The sequence below is a fragment of the Nicotiana sylvestris genome, chromosome 4 (assembly GCF_000393655.2).
Source record: "Nicotiana sylvestris chromosome 4, ASM39365v2, whole genome shotgun sequence".
Lineage (NCBI taxonomy): Eukaryota > Viridiplantae > Streptophyta > Magnoliopsida > Solanales > Solanaceae > Nicotiana > Nicotiana sylvestris.
The window spans coordinates 37598981-37621539 of NC_091060.1; the positions used below are offsets into that span (position 1 = coordinate 37598981).

The window sequence follows — 22559 nt, forward strand, 5'->3', positions numbered from 1 at the left end:
TAGTCTACTTCTTCTAGAAAAATAATAGGATATAATTAAGGACATAAACATCTTTCAATAAGATTTCGAACATATGTTCTTATTAATAAATATCATGCACATATGGATAAATTACATTAAGGCGACTATACATTTAAATTGTCGTAGATATTTCATGTCTTGGAATATCTATTCTTAAAAATTCTGAATTTGCCACAATATTTAGTGCATATATATAATATAAAATATCTTTCTTTTCGCATTAAATCTCTAACTAAATCTCTTTGCGTTCACCAAAAATCAAAGTCCTAAGAAAATTAATTAAACTCTCATCTTCAAGACCGAAACTCGAGTCAATTTTTCCTTTTCTTTCTTTTGCTTTCTGTACGTTTTCTTAATCCTTTATTTCTTCATCTATGTATTTCCTCTCTTTGTACAATCTCATTTTTATTATTTATCGAAGATTTTCAAATTTATTTGAATGTGATTTAAATCACTTTTTTTAATGAATCTAATATTATAATTCAATTTTTTTCTTTTTGGGAATGATGGCATCAATAGACAAAATTAAATGGGCCGAACCAACTAAATATATACCAACCTCCTTTACTAATGGTAGGTCTACGTTAAAGATAGTGGCCCTCGTAGGTCATCAAAGATTCTGCCTCATTAGGGTATATTTTCATGTTTATTTTGTACTTATATAATTTTTATAAAATTGTAGATTATTTTCCTTTTCAAATTTATCTTTTAGTCTTTTCGCATAAAACTTATCTTTTTCTTGGAATATGACACTCTTATATTTTGCAAGAATTGAACCCTGGTACGGATGAACAACACCATTAACAGAGTAGACGAATTCCTAGTACTTTTTCTTTTTCTGGACTGGAAGAATATGTTATTTGTCTTCTCTTTCTCATACTCTTTTTTTTTTTTTTTTTGCATCGATCTTGACCCACACGAAATAAAACAAACACAAGGGATTATAAGAAAAGCGACAAAACAAGGCCGTGTTATATAACAAACTATAATATTTTGAGGAAATAATATATACTACATAACGAACTATATCATCTATAACACGCTTTTCCCGGGCATTTGCATCTATACCCGCTTTTTATGTCACGTTTTAACTTATGCCCGCTTTGCAAAAACAATTACAAGCGTACCCGCTTTTTTACATAACTTCAGCATACGGGGCTGAAGTAGCAAAGACAATCACGCAAAACTTCAGCATTCTAATAGCCGGACCTGAAGTTCAGCTCTAGAGCTGAAGTTTTTGTTTTTTAACTGGCGAACTTCAGCTCTAGAGCTGAAGTTTTTGTTTTTGTAACTGGCGAACTTCAGCTCTAGAGCTGAAGTTTTTGTTTTTGTAACTGGCGAACTTCAGCTCTAGAGCTGAAGTTTTTGTTTTGTAACTGGCGAACTTCAGCTCTAGAGCTGAAGTTTTTGTTTTTGTAACTGGCGAAGTTTTTGTTTTGTAACTGGCGAACTGAAGTTTTTGTTTTGTAACTGGCGAACTTCAGTTCTAGAGCTGAAGCACCACAATTAGCAGTGATTTTTTAAGAAAAATAGTGTACATCTTCTCAGCTCAAACACGAATAAACATACAAAAACTCCAAAATTTTACAGCTCATCCTATTGGTAACTTAAACTTTTTTCTAAGACTAATTTGCTATAAATTTGGAGCAGAAGTACAACTGTCGAACTGTTCAATTAAAAAAAATTGACCTTATAACTAAAGCAGTGTTGCTTCTGGAGATAAATACCAGTTTATTTTGTAACTTGAAGAAGAAAACGAAGGAGAAGGAGAAAGGGGGCTGAAATTATTTAAAAAGTGGGTACAAATTAAAAAAATTTAAAAAAATAGGTATAAGTTAAATGGGGACGACCAAATAGTGCGTCCCGTCCAATTTTTACGCTTTTCCCCAATTCTTCTTTTATCATTTTGTTGGGTTGTTGGTCTGTTTTACTTTTGCCAAAGCCCAAAGTCCAAAAATAGAATCTAACATCCTATCCTCATCTAAAGTTTAAAAAGGTGAGACACAATTTGCGTAAATTAAGTCATGACATTTTTTATATTTCACGCAACCAACAAATTTGATTTTAATCATATTCTAATCAATGAAAGATTCATCAGTGTTTATCAACAAAGGAACTAAGACGGCGCTATTGCGATCTATATCCGATTTTGAGGTCACAATTGAACCTATACACACTTTATAAAAAAAATTGTAAGTCTACCCACTTTAATAAAAAATTATCTGAAGTGAAAAAATTGCACTTCAAATGCATTTAGGGCCAAATAGGTCTGAAGTGCAACCAATAATTTCAAACACTTAAGGCCAATAAGTGTGAAATGAAAAAATTGCACTTCAGATGCACTCGAGGCCAAAAGGTCTGAAGTGCAACCAACGTTTGCATGCACTTAAGGCCAAATAGGCCTGAAGTGCAAATTGCCAAGAAACAGAAATTTGTTCTTCCAATTTTAACAATTCAATATATGATTTAATACTTAAATCTACTCTAAATAAGCTCAAATTTGAAGCATAACTTCCAAATATCATCAAGAGCAAACCACAATCATCAATGTATCAAACAATAAGTCTAACGAACACATTTTATAATTAAGAAAAAGAAAAAAAACCTAAGCAACAGTAAAAAATAAAGCGCTCACCGGCCACTATAAAACAACTTTTTCTGCTGTGTAATTGAAGAAGAGTGATGAAAGTACAAAGGGGATCAGATGAGGTCCCTAAAATTAGCTTGCATGGTTTACCATAAATCGAGCATTCCATCGTTAAGGTCAAAGGAAGTGTTCTCCTAATACGTACGTACAGACCAGGCCAATCCATATTGAATAGTCTACTGCTTCTGGGAAAATAGTATCAGGTCCCAAAGTAGGTGTAGATTCAGTTTTTACCTTCTCGTTTCCTCTTCCTTGAATCCTTATGTAAGTAGGCGGTGAATCGGGGTAAAAGTCGATAAAAAATGGCGGAATGTTCTCAACCAACCGCCATCATGCTATGATCAGTCTCTGAAAAAGAGGGATCTTTTCCCCTTTTAGAATTGTAATGTATTTTTCTATTGATGAAAATCGCCATTAGAAATCAAATAATAGTATTTTTTTTTTGTTATTTTGATAAAACATAAAAGGTCTCATTTGCCTATTTTAGATCGAGTTTTTGGAGCTTATAAAGTAAAGTGCCAAACTTTTGATGACAAAAGATAATTACATCACTTGGCCAAATATACACACTAGGGGTCTTTTCGGTGAACACGAGTTATCCTGAAATTAATTATGTTGGGATTAGTCTTGCTGAGATTAGTTATATTTGGATTAATTATGTTAGGATTAGTTATTCTAGTATAATTTTTTATTGACTGCGTAGTATAAGTTCTCTCGGTACTATTTTTAATCATGGGATATATCACAGGATTAGTAACCAAACAAGGGATAAGACGGTACTAAATTTTTATCCTAGAATTATTTTTGTTTATGTATCATACCAAACGACTCCTAATTATGCATATATATTCGGTATAGTTTTCCCAAAAAGGTATTTTTAATTGCTTAAAGTATGGCCCTGCAAGTATATTTTGCAGTCGTTAAGGCCTCTAGGTGTAGCATTTTCTTCTAAAAGTTTGTACTTAGCATTAGCATATTGCCATTAATGTTTATCCAAGCTTACACAATAAACACATACATAACCAGCATGGCAGCATACGATAAGATTTGAACCCTACAACATATTGATAAATATTCAAGCACATATACATATCATACATTAAGGCGAATATAGACATTAAAATTGTCGTCCATATTACACGTCTTGGATATCTATTCTTAAAAATTCTGAACTTGCCACAGTATTTAGGTCATATATATAATATATAAATCTCTTTCTTTTCACATTAAATCTCTAACTAAATCTCTTTTCTTTTTAAAATAAATATTCACCAAAAATCTGAGTCCAAAACAGTTTATTAAAATTTTCATCTAGAACAAACTGGTTCTTCCAAAATAGTCTCTAACGAAGGTTTCCTTGATCTACATGACAACCTATACTTCAACTCATGCTCCACCGGAAACCCTTCAACCCCATCCGAATTCCGTCCACCGGCGTTGATCTCCGGCGTTGACTCCGGCGCCGGCGCTGACACTTCCGGCGAAATCTTAACCTTTCCTCCAGAAATTCTCTTAGCAGCAGAATTAGCAGCCAATAAAAGCACAGTCATATCAGAAGCTGTCACAACTGAATTCACTCTCTTCATTGGAAACATAATATAAACATTTCCAAACTCCAAATCTTCATCGGCAGACAAAGCTGAAAATCTACGACCAATATTTAACGAACTTGAATTCACTAAAAAATTATTTGGGTTCTCTAACATGAGTTCTGCTGCTTTTATTGGTTCACGAAATTGTCTGATTTCTCCTCCTGGTAGAACAACTCTGGCTGCTTTTGAATTCCTTATCGTTGGTAAAACAGTACATGAATTAAAGTTTCCCATAGGAAATTGTGATAAAAAATAGTTTGAATCAATAAAATCTTGTTTAGGGTATGTAAAACTGTTATTGATATTGGGTTTCTTGAGAATGTGTGTGTGAATGGGTGTTTATATATATGTGGGAGAAAAGGCACACGGACTAGAGAAGAAAAGTATACAGTATAAGATTTTTATAATATGGAATTCGCACGTTTGAGACTGTTGAGTCAAAGGGTTTGACGATATACACGCCGTTGAAAAGGGAAAAGGGGAGGAATGAGGGGAAGCTAATTAAGGTATGAAATTCACGAGGGATTTTGCTATGAGTTTAAATTTTGAATTTAAATTCAGATTACCTAAAGGTAAGCTTCCTAAATTCTTCATTAAAACTGAAATCTATAATTGTTGAAAATAAAAGAAAAAAAAAGCTACCGATTACAACAGGTAAAAGTAACGTAATTGTTTGAAATTTACTTATAATAACAAATTAAACTCTTAAATTTTATATATTAATGGTGTAAAAAAATATTTATAAGAAAACTTATTAGGTAATTACGAGTTTTATAAATATTAATTGGTAATATGATAAAATTAGTAGTAAGTAGTATACTATCACAAAATAGCATTTATTGATGGCTTACAAAATTTATGGTTAGAGATCGGTTGGTAGGATGTGTTAGAGAAAATAGTGCATGTACTAGCTTTGGTATTATTAATCTTTCATTTGGTACACTTTGTTAATCTCTTTATAACTAATATATGTATTAGTTATACACCCTTGGTATTATCCTATGTATAACTAATACATAAATAAGCATGGTTAAAGATAAAATCATCCTTCAAGTCTCTCAAAACTAAAAAATGGGGAGGATATTTTTGTAAACAAATATTTTTTTTTAAAGAAATTATATAATGCATGTCATTTTTAATACCACACCAAATAATTATAAGAAATAATTTCAATATAACAAATACTAGCATAACTAATCTTTGTATTACTAATTCTTGTATTATTAATACACTTTATTCAATACTAATGTTATGCATCCTGCTAAACGAACCCTTGAAGTACATATAATTTAAATCAGTTCGGTATAAATGCGTGTGGGGCTGCAGTAGAGAAAACCCGTGGGATTGTGTTGGCTAAATTCTGGATGAGAATTAAAGTAGTGGAAAGCTTCTTGTTATTTTTATTCTTTCTTTTTTCTAATGCCTTCTGTCCTTTTCTTTGTGGGGTTGGGAGAGAGCCCTTCGGTTGAAGTGTTCTTCGTATCTATTTGTCATGTGATTTGCAACAACAAATATAAATTTTAAAATAGGATTTAACTATGTATACTTTGACAGGGTATAGAATTTTACAATATTAATATCTTTAATTTGTGCTATAGTAAGTTAACATGCTTATTTTTTAAGATATCACATTTACTACGGACATTAATTATCTTTAAGAGTGTGGTTATAGTGTAATATTTCTTTTATATCGTGATTCAACTAATTAATCTATTTATCCAAGTATGTTGAATGTGTAATTTATTTTATATCATCAATAAATAAAATTTAAATTTTTTCAAAATATGTACCTCATCGACATTTTCTTATCTATTTTAATATGTGTAGCTTACTTTGGTTATTTTTGTAATATTATCACTATATCCAATATTGATAATAGGCGAAATCTAGGTGATTTAGCTATTGTTTATGCTTCCGCTTGATTATATTCCGATGACATATTATGGTTAATTGATGAAAAATAGGCTCTAATTGTGATATGTATACATTGTAGGATGAGGAGCCTAAATGATGCTTTCAAGAGGAGATTGGAATGATTTATGAGCAAGAACAACCCCTACGAGTCGAGTGTGTGCAAGGACGAGACGGAAAAATGGACAAAATCGAGCTACTGAAGCGCACTAAGTAACGCGCTAACTTCCAAACTTCGCGAACTTTTCTGCCTGGAATCCAAGAGAAGCGCGCGAAGTCACGTGCAAACTCCATACTTCGCGCAATAGTTCGCGCGTGTCCGATCCGGAGAAACGTTATTTAAGGGTAAAATTGGAAATCTGGAGAGAAACCCACTTAACCAACATAAAGTCAAGCTCGCCCCAAGGTTAAAGTATCAAGTTTTTCATAGTTTAGAGGAGGAGATAGAGAGGCAAGAGGCAAGGAGGAGTTTTGATCATCAAAGTCTTCTTTTCTTCTTTTGTTTTTGATGTTTGTGATGAAATTGAACTTGTTTATGATGAACCCTAGTATGAGCAGCTAAGACCCATTGTTCTAGGGTCGTGGGTAAAACATGAATGTTGTTGTTTGAAGTTTAATTTGACAAAATTGGTTTATCATATTGGGTTATTTATTTAATTTTGTTCTTAATTATTTTGCTGAGTAGCTAACAGTAAAATACTATCTACGAATCTTCAGTTGAACTCAAAAGTGGGAACTTTAGATTGCATATAGAATTAAATAGAGCAAGTTCTTGAACCGGGCCTCGGGGAATGAATTTGCAATTGGGATAGACATATACCCAATTGCCTTGTTTGGTTGGAAAACAGGAATTGTAAATGCGTTCTTGTTAATCTTAATTCCATAGACATATAGGCGTTGAGTTGACTTGAACAGGCGAGTAAAAACTCGACAGATTCTTATGAGTAATATCAACCCTGTCAATCAATAACCTAGATAAATTGATTAGTCATTTTGAGCTAAGGACACAACACGATTGTATTACACTCGTGACCCTGGAATATCTTCTCCTATTGTTCGTTACTTGTGATTGCCATCTGTTTGGTTACTTGCTTTGGTTAGATTAATCCTTTATAGTTAAGTAGAAAACCAATTACATATCTCTCTTATGAACAATCTCTTGGGTAGATAAAGAAATTGGGTTTGAATCAGTCAACAGTTGATCATAAGTCTTCGTGGGAATGATACTCTACTCACTACTCTATTACTTGACGATCACGTGCACTTGCGTGGGTGTTTTTGGCCGCAACAGGTTTTTGGCGCCGTTGCCGGTGACTTAGAAATTAGCTACTTGACTGAATTGAGCTTTTATTACTTATTTATTTGAGTTTTAACGTTAGTTCACTTTGTTTGTGCTAATACAGGAGTTTCTATTGAATGCGAAGAAGTAGAAGCGCAAACAACCTCCTTCCTTTTGATCCGGAAATTGAACGAACACTTTACAGGTTGAGGAGGGAGGTGGACGCGAGAACCAGAATTGAAAGAGAGTTGGACATCGACGTTCAACCACATCCAATTGAGTTGGCGGGTAATGAAGAACGCGCGGTGATTGAAGCCGCAAGGCCCAGTCTGGCTAATATGACTCAGGCTATTGTGAAGCCTGACATCACTGGGCACTTTGAGCTGAAACAATACATGGTGCAGCTGATCCAATCCACAGGGCTGTTTGTGGGTTTACCTCATGAAGACCCGCAAAGGCACATTCAGAATTTCTTGGAAATTACGGATACCTACAACTATCCGAACGTTTCCAAGGACTATGTCAGGCTAACACTTTTGCCTTTTTCACTGATTGGGGAAGCTAAGGAATGGTTAAATAAAGAGCCAGCAAATTCAATCCGTACTTGGGATGATCTGGCAAGGAAATTCTTAATCAAGTTCTTCCCCACTAAGAAAACAAAGGTATTGAGGAGTCAAATTCTTGGGTTTGAACAACGAGCGGGCGAGACACTGCGTCAAGCATGGGAAAGGTACAAGAAGATGCTCAGAGACTGTCCTCATCATTGCCAGACGGACGAAGTATTAGGTCATACTTTTGTAGATGGATTAGATGATGCTTCAAAGATGAATCTTGATTCCGCTTGTGGGGGTAGTTGCATGGCCAGACCGTACAATAAAATCCAAATCTTGCTGAATAACTTCACTGCTAATGATAATAACTGGCAAGGTGAGGTTGATTCACGAAAGGCAGTTAAGCAAAAATCAGCTGGGTTACTTGAGTTAGACGAAGTATCAGCCATGAGAGCCGACATTGCAAAGTTGGCCAATTAGATGACTCGGATGATAATGCAGCAACCACAGACAATGCAACACGTACAACAGATGAATATTTGCTGTGAACTCTGTGGTGACAGTCATATGAGTGATATGTGCCCCACGAATCCAGAATTCATCTATTATGTGGGGCAACAGAATAGAGGTCCACCGAATCAGCATGCACAATATGGGAATTCTTACAATCCTAACTGGAGGAATCATCCCAATTTCTCATGGGGTAGAAATCAGCAGAATCAGAATCAGTATAGACCCCAAGGGAATTTCAATCAGCCTCAAAGACCACCCCAACAAATGGAAGAAAGTACCAATGATCTGCTAAAGAAGTTGTTGATTGACAATCAGCAACTCAGGACCGACTTCAGAAATCTTGAAAGGCAAATGGGGTAGTTAGCAACAACTCAAAACACTAGACCTACAGGCGCTCTCCCCAGTGATACAGAAAAGAACCCTCAAGTGAATGCAGTTACACTTAGAAACGGGAGGGAGCTAGAAGAAATACCAAAGAAAAAGAAAGACAAGCTCATACCTGAGGGAGAGTTGATCCCTAAAGTGACTCAAGAGCAAAAGAATGCTGCTGAAGTTTTAGAGCCCTTGGAGGCCCCTAGACCACCACCACCTTTTCCCCAGAGATTGCAGAAAAAGAATGACGATCGCATGTTCACAAAATTCCTCTCTATGTTGAGCCAAGTTCAATTGAATATTCCACTCGTTGATGTGCTTCGGGAAATTCCAAAGTATGCTAAATACATAAAAGATATAGTAGCTCACAAGAGAAGATTAACTGACTTTGAGACAGTTGCACTTACTGAGGAGTGCACTTCTAGGGTCCAAAATAAGCTCCCTCAAAAGCTTAAGGATCCTGGCAGCTTTACAATTCCTGTGCGTATTGGTAATGTGGATGTAGGTCGTGCTCTGTGTGATTTGGGGGCAAGCATAAATCTGATGCCCCTATCTTTGTTCAAACAATTAGGTCTGGGAGCTCCAAGGCCAACTACTGTGATGTTGCAGCTGGCTGACAGATCGATAGAACATCCTGAAGGGGTGATTGAAGATGTGTTGCTGTAGATTGGGAAATTTATCTTCTCGGCTGATTTCATTATCCTTGACTATGAGGCTGATGAACTGGTTCCGATTATATTGGGGCGACCTCTCTTAGCTACCGGTGATGCAATTATCAAAGTGAGAGAGGGAAAGATGATTTTGCGGGTAGATGACGAGGAAGTAGTTTTTAGTGTCTACAGAGCAATCCAACTTTCCCACCACTATGAGGAGCTCTCAATGATATCTGTTGTTGAGGCCGATGAGCAGATTCGTCATCCTAGTGTATATCTAGACGATTCTCTAGAGAAAGCACTTATGTTACTTGATAACCTGGGGGCTGATGAGGAGGTTGAGGAGATGATGCACATCCTTGATACATCTTGTGCGTACCTGCAAGGGATACACCCCTTCGAGCCTTTGAATAGACCAGAGGGGCCTCCCCCAAGGCCATCAATTGAGGAAGCCCCAAAATTGGAACTTAAACCCCTTCCACCTCACATGCAATACGCTTATTTGGGTGACTCTGACACTTTACCTATTATTGTTTCATCTGACTTGTCTAAATTGTAGGAAGAAAAGCTGTTGAGAGTGCTACGTGAGCACAAGCGAGCACTTGGGTGGACTATGTCTGACATTAAGGGCATTAGTCCAGCCTTCTGCATGCACAAAATCCTCATGGAGGATGGACACAAGCCCAGTGTAAAGCAACAACGCCGACTCAATCCAATCATGAAAGAAGTGGTAAGAAAAGAAGTGATTAAGTGGCTCGATGCAGGTATTGTATTCCCTATCTCAGACAGCAAATGGGTAAGCCTCATTCAATGTATACCAAAAAAAAGGGGGATGACTGTAGTAGCTAATAAGAATAATGATTTGATACCTACAAGAACTGTCACCGGGTGGAGAATTTGCATTGATTACAGAAAATTGAACAATGCCACCCAGAAGGACCACTTTCCCCTTCCCTTTATTGACCAAATGCTTGATAGATTAGCTGGACAGAAGTACTATTGCTTCTTAGATGGTTACTCGGGGTATAATCAGATTGCTATAGCCCTAGAGGACCAAGAGAAGACCACTTTTACGTGTCCTTATGGCACGTATGCGTTCAAGCGAATGTCTTTTGGTTTTTGTAATGCACCTGCGACTTTTCAAAGGTGTATGATGGCCATTTTTACTGACATGGTTGAAAGGTTTGTGGAAGTGTTCATGGACGATTTTTCTGTGTTTGGATGCTCTTTTGATAACTGCTTTGATGAACCTTGATAAAGTACTTGCTAGATGTGAAGAGACTAACTTGGTGCTAAACTGGGAAAAGTGCCATTTCATGGTACACTTTTGTTGGGCTAAGCTAATGTGTCCACGTTTTGCAGGTATTATGGCACCAACGAAAAAGCGCCAAGCCACAGGTCCATCATCAAGCCGCCAAAGGGCAGCTCCAGCACGTTCCTATGACAGCACCAAATTTGTCTCCCTTGAGGCTCATACCCGTTTTACAGAGAAGGCGGCTAAGAAGGCAATTGCGGAAAGGGGTATCAACATCAACAAGGTCATGGAACGATGCCCCCACATGTTCAATTAGTTGATGAAGCGGGGTTTTCAAACTTTCATTGACGAGCTAGGGGAGGCTAATGTAATGGTGGTACGAGAATTCTATGCCAATCTACCCGAGCATGTCAACCATGTGGTCACAGTGCGCCGTAAGGCGGTAGATGCCTCCATTGAGGCGATACACACAGCTTATCACCTGCCCGACCCTCTGCCTGAGAACACAGACTTTTATGAATATGGGCGCAATCCAACCGATACCAAGTGGGAGCGCTTCTTTGATGAAATTTGCGAACCGGGAAAAATGGTAGAGTGGCTAGAACATGGAGAGAAGTTTCATTCATCCGTCTTAACTCAAGAGGCGAAGAGCTGGCTGTATGTGATCAACAATCGCCTTATCCCATCCACAAATACTACGGAGGTGAATGGACCCCGGGCGGCGTTGATTTGGTGTTTCATCAAGGGTCACCCTTCGACATGGCCAAAGTGATCCACGACGAGATGTTTATCCAATGCCCCCAACGCCAGTATGGTTTCTTTTTCCCATCTTTGGTGACTAGGCTTTGCAAAAATGTGCAGGTGCCTGAAAACATTCGTGTGGACGGGCTGGTAAGAAAAATCCACAAGATCCGACCTGGCCCGAACACCACGGAGGCAGCCTCAGCAGCAGAGGCAGGTAGAGAGGATGTAAGTGGTTCGGATGCTTCGGAGGAGGAAGAGCAAATGGATGTGGAGGGAGAAGCACTGGCTCAAGCGCCCAGAAAATCAGCTGCATCACTGTCACGCGCAGCATCCTCTTCAAGAAGTGCCAGAGTATCCCGGTCCACCACATTGGAATAGGAGGTGGCTGATATACGCACTTCCATGCATGATTTGAGCACTCGTGTGGACGCAATAGCTGACCGACAAGTCAAGTCGGAAAAGAAGTTCATGGGTTGGCTGCGAGCTTTGGGGAGTGCGTGCAACGTGAACCCCGAAACCGTGTCCGATCAAGAGTGACGCTCCAGGGAAGTCTCTTTACCTCACTGCTCTTTTCAATTTTAAGCCATGGGGACATGTCTTCTTTTTAAGTGTGGGGTGGGAGATTCCTTCATTGTATGTTGTATATAATTGTACAAATTGCCGGGTTATTTTGTTTGTCTCATGTTGACTTGACAGTTTTTGTTAAGCAGGAGTAGTCTCACTAATTTAAAAAAAAATGAAAAGAAAAATTATAGGCTCTTCCTGATGACGGATCTTTTAGACGACTTTCTTGAGGGAAGTGAGTCTAAAGAAAACGACAAAAATATTTTTAAATTTTTTTAGGTAGTGTAGCAATTCTCCCTTGGTTTTTCTTTAAGCCACGTTCTTTTCCAAGGGTTTAGCTTGAACCGGGCATAGGTAGTTTTTATTTTTGTTTTTTGTTTTTTGTTTTCTTTTTGATTTGTAGATTAGGGTAATGGGCTACGAGCTATAAAATTGAAAGAGAACTCATAGCATTGACACACCTGAACACAATAGACTCTAGAGTGTAACGCTTAGTCCTAGTTGTTGAATCTCACTGAAAGTGCCTTAATTTGTATGTTTGTACTTAATTGAATGCTCGTAATGGAGTGTCTTGATGAGCTGATCTGGAATGAGTCATATGCCATGTGTGGTGAGTATTTGTGTAGTCCATGTATTGTACTTGTGTCTAGAACTTGCCCGGTATGTGAGTTGAAGCGAAATTTGAGGTGATGCTCGGTTTGAAAAATAATGTTAGGCTTTCTTTGACCTTTTTGAGCTTAATTGCTTATTACAAATAAAATTTGTCCCTAGTTAACCCTTTTGAGCCTTCAGACTTTTTGTTTGGCACCCGCATTACAAGCCTATACCCTTTTGTTCTTAATTGACATTATTTTGATCCTTTTACCTCTTAAAGCACTTTAATTGTGAGAAGAACGCTAAAAGAAGTAAGAAGGAAATAAGTGTGTGGTGGCTTTTGAGTGGAACCAATAAAAGGATGAAAGGTGCACTTATGTTGTAAACGAATACACCACTAGCAGAAATTGAGTGACAAGAAAAAATAAACTGAAAAAAAGAAGAGATGATTACATTGTGTCATGCTCTAGCTAGTGAGAATGAATTAATAGAGTGCTTAAAAAAGAAGGGCGTATTTGTGGGATGATATTGTGTATGAATGAGAAATGGGTTGAAGAATTTGCGCTGAAAATTGCTCGTGTGATGTGTTAAAGTGCTTAGGGGTTGAGTCACTATTCCTAAATACATCCTACCCGTCCCTTAGCCCACATTACAATCATGAAAAAGTCCTAATTGATTTTGGATCGAGCTAGCCTACCTTAGTAGAGATTTACATTAAGGGCAAGCTTATGGTACCAATTGCATGCATGTGACCTCTTTTGTGAGAGTGAGTGATTTCCTTGATATATGTGAATATATGAATTGAATGTGGTGGATTGAACTCAGTTTTTGTTGATGTAATTGTGAGGGCATATGAATCGTGATGGAGAAGCATGTCTTGATTTCCGTGTAGAGTACTTTGAGGAAGTGTGAATATTGCATGGCACTTGAGAGTTGGCTTTAAGACTAGGATTGTTCACTACTAGACGTGATACATGTACATTATTCTAGGTGTAATGCGTTAAAGAAAATGGTTGAGCGAAGGATTCTCTAGAGAATATAGTTGATTGCTCGAGGACTAGCAATGAATTAAGTGTGGGGTGTTGATAATAGGCGAAATCTAGGTGATTTAGCTATTGTTTATGCTTCCGCTTGATTATATTCTGATGACATATTATGATTAATTGATGAAAGATAGGCTCTAATTGTGATATGTATACATTGTAGGATGAAGAGCCTAAATGATGCTTTCAAGAGGAGATTGGAATGATTTATGAGCAAGAACAACCCCTAGGAGTCGAGTGTGCACAAGGACGAGACGGAAAAATGGACAAAATCGAGCTACTGAAGCGCGCTAAGTAACGCGCTAACTTCCAAACTTCGCGCAATAGTTCGCGAACTTTTCTGCCTGGAATCCAAGAGAAGCGCGCGAAGTCACGCGCGAACTCCATACTTCGCGCAATAGTTCGCGCGTGTCCGATCCGGAGTAACGTTATTTAGGGGTAAAATTGAAAATCTGGAGAGAAACCCACTTAACCTACATAAAGTCAAGCTCGCCCCAAGGTTAAAGTATCAAGTTTTTCATAGTTTAGAGGAGGAGATAGAGAGGCAAGAGGCAAGGAGGAGTTTTGATCATCAAAGTCTTATTTTCTTCTTTTGTTTTTGCTGTTTGTGATGAAATTGAACTTGTTTATGATGAACCCTAGTATGAGCAGCTAAGACCCATTGTTTTAGGGTCGTGGGTAAAACATGAATGTTGTTGTTTGAAGTTTAATTTGACAAAATTGGTTTATCATATTGGGTTATTTATTTAATTTTGTTCTTAATTATTTTGTTGAGTAGCTAATAGTGAAATACTATCTACGAATCTTTAGTTGAACTCGAAAGTGGGAACTTTAGATTGCATATAGAATTAAATAGAGCAAGTTCTTGAACCCGGGCCTCGGGGAACGGATTTACAATTGGGATAGACATATACCCAATTGCCTTGTTTGGTTGAAATACAGGTACTGTAAATGCGTTCTTGTTAATCTTAATTCCACAGACATATAGGCGTTGAGTTGACTTGAACAGGCGAGTAAGAACTCGACAGATTCTTATGAGTAATATCAACCCTGTCAATCAATAACCTAGATAAATTGATTAGTCATTTTGAGCCAAGGACACAACACGATTGTATTACACCCGTGACCCTGGAATATCTTCTCCTATTGTTCGTTACTTGTGATTGCCATCTGTTTGGTTACTTGCTTTGGTTAGATTAATCCTTTATAGTTAAGTAGAAAACCAATTACATGTCTCTTATGAACAATTTCTTGGGTAGATAAAGAAATTGGGTTTGAATCAGTCAACAGTTGATCATAAGTTTTCGTGGGAACGATACTCTACTCACTACTCTATTGCTTGACGATCACGTACACTTGCGTGAGTGTTTTTGGTCGCAACAAATATCATATAAATAAGGTGTGAGTTCGTAAAATAATTGGGTAATCATACATTATAAGGAAAGTTGTTTAAGTGATACAAGACTTGACTTCAACTGTCGACAGAAAAGGATGTGGCAGTTGACTATTACAATTGGTACATGTATTTTAGACAAAAAGGAGTATTTCGTCGAAGCTCTAATTAAAGATGACAAGTCGAAAAGTTTACATCCAAATTTAAGATGAAAACAATACTTAAAATATCTGGAAGTTTAAGCCTATTAATGATACTTACAAAAGAGACGTAATATGACAAATTCTGATTAAAAGTCAGTTTATAGAGGATTTTAATTTGAATACGGCTAATTTATAGTGCATTTAAACTCTTTTCTACTAGAGTTTGAATGTCATGTGTGGATAATCATATAGTTTAAATCATGTGAATTACATAGTTGTCTTATCCTTTAAATCATACATGCACAATACGCAAAAATGTTTAATTTTAAGTTTTCAAGATACATTATGATCAGCATTTAAATCATTATCCTTCTATTCTAGTACTCAAGTGTGAGAATAAGTACTTCCTCCGTTTCATATTAATAGTCGTGGTTATTAAAAATAGAGCCTGTTTGGATTGACTTGTTTTAAGTGATTTTAAGCCACAATAACTTTTAAGCCATTTTGTAGTGTTTGGGTAAAGTAAAAAAGTACTTTTAAGCACTTATTTTTAAGCTAAAATGATAAAAACAAGCCACAAACCAAAATCCAAAATCCAAAATCCAAAATCCAAAAGCCAAAAGCTAGAATTTTAGCTAACTTATGGTTTAAAAGCTATTTTGGCTTAAAAGTCACTTAAAACAAGCTCATCCAAATGGGCTCATAGTTGTCTCAAATTATTTGTTATTTTAGAAGTTCACGATAAAATTGGTTGTATTTTTTCATTTTTTACCCTAAGTAATAATTGTTATTGAAGATAGAGATAACACATAAATAGAATAAATATTCAATGAAAAGAGATTATATATTAAGAGATAAATAAAGGTAGCATAGTCCAATACATTTTCTAATTAATATTTCTTAAGGGACGTGTAAAAAAGAAACACGATACATAATATGAGGCAGAGGGAGTAACACCTACTTTCAATAACATAAAAGAATAAACACCTAAGATAATGGGAAATGCTACACTTTCGCATAACATCTAAGATAATCAGAATCGAAATTCCAACCATTAAAATATTATAGCAAATATTAATCACGTGACATTTTGCGACATTTAAGTGGATAAACTACGATGAGATGATTTCTCGGATATTAATTCACGGATTGATATGACAATAAAAGAAACCTTAACCAAAGGTTTCAATTTCAAAGGATATTGAAAGAGTACACGCTCCCTCAATAATAATTCAGTTGTTTATTATTTTTAGTTGTTCAAAACTGTTTTATTCATTCCATTTTGATACATTTAGATGAGACAGTCATACGCTTCAACATGGTATTAGAATCAGGTTGAGGTCCTGGGTTCGAGCTTAAATTTTTAGATGAGATGGTCACACGCTCCAACACATGTTAATAAATATTTAAATGGATTAAAAGGGGAGAAAATATATGCAAAATGAATTGCAACTAGCTCCCTCTTGTTTACTTGGGTACTATTCTAACCTTACTAAAAGTTTTTCCCTTTTCCTTGGTGCTGTTTTTTAATTCACGAGTCCATTTCATTTAAGAAAACAAGGTAAAAACAAGAAAAGAGGTTAGAAAATGACTCTAAAAAGAAGCACTAACTGATTGCTTCATAGTTAATTTAACGAGAACAAGATTAAGACTTAACCCTTAGCCAAATTACAGAAATAAAAGTCAATCAATTCACATAGCTCTGTTTTGTAAGAGTTATGGTTTTATTTTTGGAAAAGGGTTCAAAATGCCCCTAAACTATTGAAAAAGGTTTTAAAATACCCTTCATCTACCTATTGGCTAAAAATACCTCTCCATCCACCTTTTTAGTTCACTTATACGCTTTGACCGTTAGGTCAATGCTGAATTAAAAATAATTATTATTCTTTTTGTAAAACTTAAAAAAATATTTTACAAAATATTTTTGTTTTTTTAAACTAATGCACCAGTAATCCACTAATATAGTAAAGTCTTCTTCTTCTTTTTCAGTTTTTACAAAAAAATATTTTTTTTCATTTTTTTCAGTTTTTAAAGCATTTTATTTGTAAAAATTGAATTTTTTTTGTAAAAACAGAAAAAAATGTTTTTAATAAAACATTTTCATTTTTTAAAAACTGAAAAAAATATTTGTTTTTGAATTTTTATTTTTCAGTTTTTTTTTAAAACGAAAATAAAATGAAATGCTTTAAAAAAAGTGAAAAAAAAATATTTTTCAAAAACGAAATTATCTTATTAAAAACATTTGTTTTCTGTTTTTACAATTTTTCCAGTTTTTACAAAAACAAAATGCTTTAAAAAAACTGATTTTGTTTTTCAAAAACGAAAATATTTTATTAAAAACAATTTTTTTTCAGTTATTACAAAAAAATGCCTTAAAAACTGAAAAAATGAAAAAATAAAATAAAATTGTAAAGACTGAATTGTTTTTTGTAAAAACTGAAAAAAAAAATAAGAAGACTTTACTAAATTAGTGGACTATTGATGCACTAGTTTAAAAAACCGAAAATATTTTGTAATTTTTTTTTTAAAGTTTTACAAAAAGAATAATAATTAATTTTAATTTAGCATTGACCTAACGGTCAAAGGGCATAATAAGTGAACTAAAAAAGTAGATGGAGGGTATTTTTAGCCCAATAGGTGTATGAATGATATTTTTAAACCTTTTTCAATAGTTTAGGGACATTTTGAACCCTTTTCCGTTTTATTTTCGATGTATATCGTGAACTATGAAGTAAGACACCTTCATATTTGGCAAGATACAACTCTGAGATTACGGGTTCGAGTCATCGAGAGACTGTAGTTTAAGCCCAAAAAGAAAATCAGCCTCACTGTGCAATAAAACTATGATAAGTTATATTCTTGCTGTTTCAAAAAGATTGATATTGTTTTTGTTAGTCAGTTTTAAAAAGATTATCACCTTTCAATATTTCCTTCGTAAGAAGTATTTATAGCCACATAAATGCTATGACAAATTTTAAATCACATATTTCAAAAATTTTACAACCACACAAATGTTATGACTTATTTAAACTCACATATTTCAAAAGTCTTCCCTTCTTTATTAAATTTTGTACCTAAGTCCAATTAAGACAGTCTTTCTCAAACGAAGGGAGTAGTACCACTGTATGAAACAGAGTTGACCTTCTTTTGCTTATTTGATTTAAACATGAAAATAACATGAGAAAAAAACAAAGAGAACATATAAACACCATAAGATTAGTTACAAAATGAAAGACAAGAACTGCAACTCTCTCTATTTTGAGGTTCCAAAACATAAGTTTAATTCCTTAGTGCTGAATAAGAGTCATGTTGGCCAGTGTTTTGAGATTGACAGGTCGAATTCGAGAATGACTTCCACTCCATAATGCCTTTGAGATGAGTTTATAAGTATGTTCTGATGGGTGGAAGTAATCCCAAAACAAGTATTCATTGGGCTTTACACATAACTTGTAACCTTCTTTACCACATTGCAGCAATCCTCCAAGTGTTCCATCGCCACAACATGCATTTGTCACATCAGAAAACCCTGTGTGACAACAAATCATCTATGTCAATTAGCTTTGGAGATTGAGCATTCTCAATTTCACTATATGATGACGGGGGCGAAGCTATTTTGGTTGAAAGGTAATCTATTGACGACCCTTCGCCGGAAAATTATACTACATATAAGATAAAATATTACTTGTTATTGATTAAAAATAGACTTTGAATATCCTTGCATAGCCCACTAACAAAGGGTGTTCAAAATTTGAACACATCGCTTCGCCACTGAATGCTGACAGGGGCTTATGTGTGATCAAGGATGGTCAATTGAACATGCTATCTTTTGCCGAAAAACTATACTGTGTATAGGATAAAATATTACTCCCTCCGTTTCAATTTAAATGAGGTAGTTTGTATTGGCACGGATTTTTTTTTTTAAAAAAAAGAAGACTTTTGAAACTTGTGGTCTTAAAAGCTTAAGGGGTAAAAGCTTTGTGGGGTCATGACATTTGTGTAGTTATAAAAGCTTCTCATTAAGGGTAAAATAAGTAAAATGAAGAGTTTAAAGTTGAATTAGTAGAAATGTGTCATTATCTTTTTGGAACGGACTAATAAAGATAATGTGTCATTTAAATTAAAACAGAGGGAGTACTTATTATTGATTAAAAAAAGACTTTGAACACCCTTGTATAGCCAAATTTTGACATTCTTATTGAATTTTTTAGCTTCGCTACTGAATACTAAGCTAGGCAGTCGCATGGTCGAATATGACCTTTAGGGGGATCTTTTTGGCTTTTTCTTTCTTTTTCTGAAGTCTAATATGAGATGTATAACGTGCTCATGAACATTAAATAAGATGTTTCCCATTTACATGATAGTGTAAAATTAACTTTTTAGTAGTACTGAAAGATTCTCTAATTTTATTATAATTAAAGAAATACTAATGCTAATAGAGGAGTAAAGAAGTATAAGAAATTACCATAACGTTTAGGATTAGTTCTGAAGGTCTGAACAGTCTTGTACACAGCTCCATAAACAGCAAAAGAACCAGGATACTTGATTGGTATACTCTTTCCCAAATTCTCTAATCCCATATTATAATTCTTGACCATTTTATTCATCTTTCCATAACATTTGGTAACTGGTGCACCAGGCAAGAGGGTCCTGGCTGGTACGCAACCAACAGGGCCTAACGAAAACAAACCGATTCGACGAGCCCCGAGCTTGGAAATTTGATCAATAAAATTTGTAACTTCAGATAACATGGACTGAACGTATGCATCTGGGGTTAGAGTTGGACCACCAAATGGATAGAAGTAGCTGAAAATGTCGTTAGAGCCTGACTCGAAGAAGAAGAGTGAATTTTGGATTAGTTTATTGTTTATAAGGTTTTGTTGGACTAAGGTTTTGAATTGTTGAAGTTGATCTTGTATTGGAGTCACTCCCTATATTTCAAAAGCCAAGAGTATCAGTTAATTTATAAGGTAAAATCTCTATAACAAACATAAATAATTAGTAACATGATAACAATGGTAACTAATATGCTATAATAAATTAAATTACTCGTAAAAAAAAAACAATTTTTACACTGTCAATATATAACTTAAAAACATATACACATGATTTTTTTTATTTTTTTTTATTTTTGTATTATTACTGTATTTTACGTACTGTATTTACCTTCTTTCTTCCCTACATTTCCCCTATGATTATTTGTAACTCTCATGCCACCTCTTCCCACCCCCACCCCCTCCTCCTTTCCTGTATGTCTAAGACATTTTCCACCAATCTGGATTTCTTTCCTAGCGAGAAATTTAAAAATAAAATAAAAAGGTTTTGAATATTGACTTGGTTAGGTTTACTGTCATCCTTTGTTTTGAGTGAAGTACTTGACCACTTCAAATACAAAATTACAGAAAATGTCAAAATACATTAACTTTGATAGTTGAGTTGAATTTCGATAAGATTTGGGTGTAAAAGAGATATTTATTCATCTTATAACAAGATATTTACTTTTAAGGGTCTTACATTTAAGCTTGATTTACCTTTGAGACAAAATGTAATGTTTTGGCCACATTGACAAGATTATCATGTTTACCACCCTCCCCCTCCCAATAGCAGGAAAAAAAAAGGAGCAAAAAATTACTGGTAATAAATAGCAAGAAGTATGATAATTATGTCATGAGATCAAGAACAAGTCCTATAATTTCTTACCAAATCTTGATTTGTTGCTCGTAAAACTCCACTACCAGCACTAGCAAAGTTCATTCCATTTGATGGATACTCTTTTCTACTTCCATTTACTAACTCGAGCTGTGCTTCCAGGAATGGCTTTTGAAGAGGTATCCCAATAAATTCAGCTGCATATTTTCCACCAATTAAACCAAATATAACAATAAAAAATCATGGAGAAAACTATACTCAAATGACAGATACGAGGACTAAAACATCTAATTTTTGTTTTTTTCTTAAATTTTTTTGACATATTTGGAATCAGCTTAAAGTACTACAACCACATTTTTCTATAACTAGTACTATTAGTGTTCCAAATTATGTGTCATACTTTCCTTTAAGTCCGTCCCAGAAAAATGTCATACTTCTTATTTAGAAACTATTTAACGTTAAACTTCCTACTTTACCCTTAATGAGGTGATTTACGGCTATACAAATTTTTATGACTTATTTTAGACCACAAGTTTCAAAAGTCTTTATTTTTCTCCGTGCCTAGTCAAACAACGCCACATAAATTGGGACAGAGAGAATAGTAATTAATATTGAGGAAATGTTAGAAAGCATAGTAGTTGAGAAAAAATAATTTAACTCGCCAAATAATAACGATATATAACACATAAAATAGGAGAAATGGAGTTTTTTTTCTTCTTTTAATTTAATTTGGCACAAATTGAGTGACAAGAAGGTGACAAATTCTAACAGCCTCTTGCAGAAATATGATGTAAGGCTACTGCATACAATAGATCAATGTGATTCGTTCTTTTGCAAACCAGTGTATAGCAAGAATTTAGTACACCAAACTGCTTTCTTTTCTTTTTTCAAGCAAGACTTTTAAGAGTAAGAACTCACAAATGAAGTCGGCAACAGTGCGGCCATTAGTAAATCTACCAGTTGGATGGTGAAAGAAATTGGAACCATAAGGTGGAAAATCAGCTTGTGCTGAGCAGTTCTTGTTGTAGTGATTGTTACCAGCATCAAATATGGAGTCTCCAAATATAAAAATTGCAGGAACATTGAATCCCACAGCCAAAGAAGTACTACTACTCAGTAACAAAAATGAGGCAAAGAAAAATTGTATAATAATTACTCTCTCCATAGCCAAAAGTGCTAGCTTTTGGAATTAACAACAGAGAATAATCAGAGATATAGAATAAATGGTGTGAGTTTATAGAAAAAGAAGTAAGAAAAGTCAGCTGAAAAACTGAAACGGAACACACGAGTTTATTGCATGCATGACAAAAGAAATACCCCTTCACTAATTATAGAGCTACCTGTTTGCTGCTAACCAACTTTTTTTGTCTACTAGTTCTCCACCATTTACTTTCCCTTTCTTTCTTTATTTCTTTCTGTTCCGAATAACCTTATGGAGTTTTAAATAATTGATTTTGTAGCATAAGTTCTTTCTGTTAGGGCCAACTATAAGGCAAAACCGAAATCTCTCAAGTTATACAACAAAATCCAACAGCTTGATTGCTCCCAAGGTGTTCAAGTCCAACCTGTACAGGATAAATGATCATCACTATATGTTCCGAGATACTTCTGCAAAATAAAGCATGGAATTGCAATGGA

At 35.1% G+C, this 22559-nt stretch overlaps 3 protein-coding genes across 3 annotated transcripts; 1 reads left to right on the forward strand and 2 right to left on the reverse strand.

Annotated features, from left to right (window-relative positions):
- Positions 1 to 3975: 3975 nt before the first annotated feature.
- LOC104210762 (uncharacterized) lies at positions 3976 to 4494 on the reverse strand. The gene has a single exon (XM_009759724.2). The coding sequence runs from the start codon at positions 4492 to 4494 to the stop codon at positions 3976 to 3978; it is 519 nt and encodes a 172-aa protein (XP_009758026.1).
- A 4002-nt stretch (positions 4495 to 8496) lies between these two features.
- Positions 8497 to 9552, forward strand: LOC138889437 (uncharacterized). Its single transcript, XM_070172744.1, has 2 exons — positions 8497 to 8870; positions 8961 to 9552. Exons 1-2 carry the CDS (start codon positions 8497 to 8499, stop codon positions 9550 to 9552), a joined length of 966 nt encoding a protein of 321 aa, XP_070028845.1.
- Positions 9553 to 18407: 8855 nt separating this feature from the next.
- LOC104210764 (GDSL esterase/lipase 6) lies at positions 18408 to 22486 on the reverse strand. Its single transcript, XM_070171573.1, has 5 exons — positions 22262 to 22486; positions 21840 to 21977; positions 20973 to 21118; positions 19738 to 20203; positions 18408 to 18801 (listed from the first exon to the last, which is right to left on the reverse strand). The coding sequence occupies exons 3-5, from the start codon at positions 21024 to 21026 to the stop codon at positions 18563 to 18565; spliced, it is 759 nt and encodes a 252-aa protein (XP_070027674.1). The 5' UTR covers positions 21027 to 21118; positions 21840 to 21977; positions 22262 to 22486; the 3' UTR covers positions 18408 to 18562.
- Between the last annotated feature and the right edge of the window lie 73 nt (positions 22487 to 22559).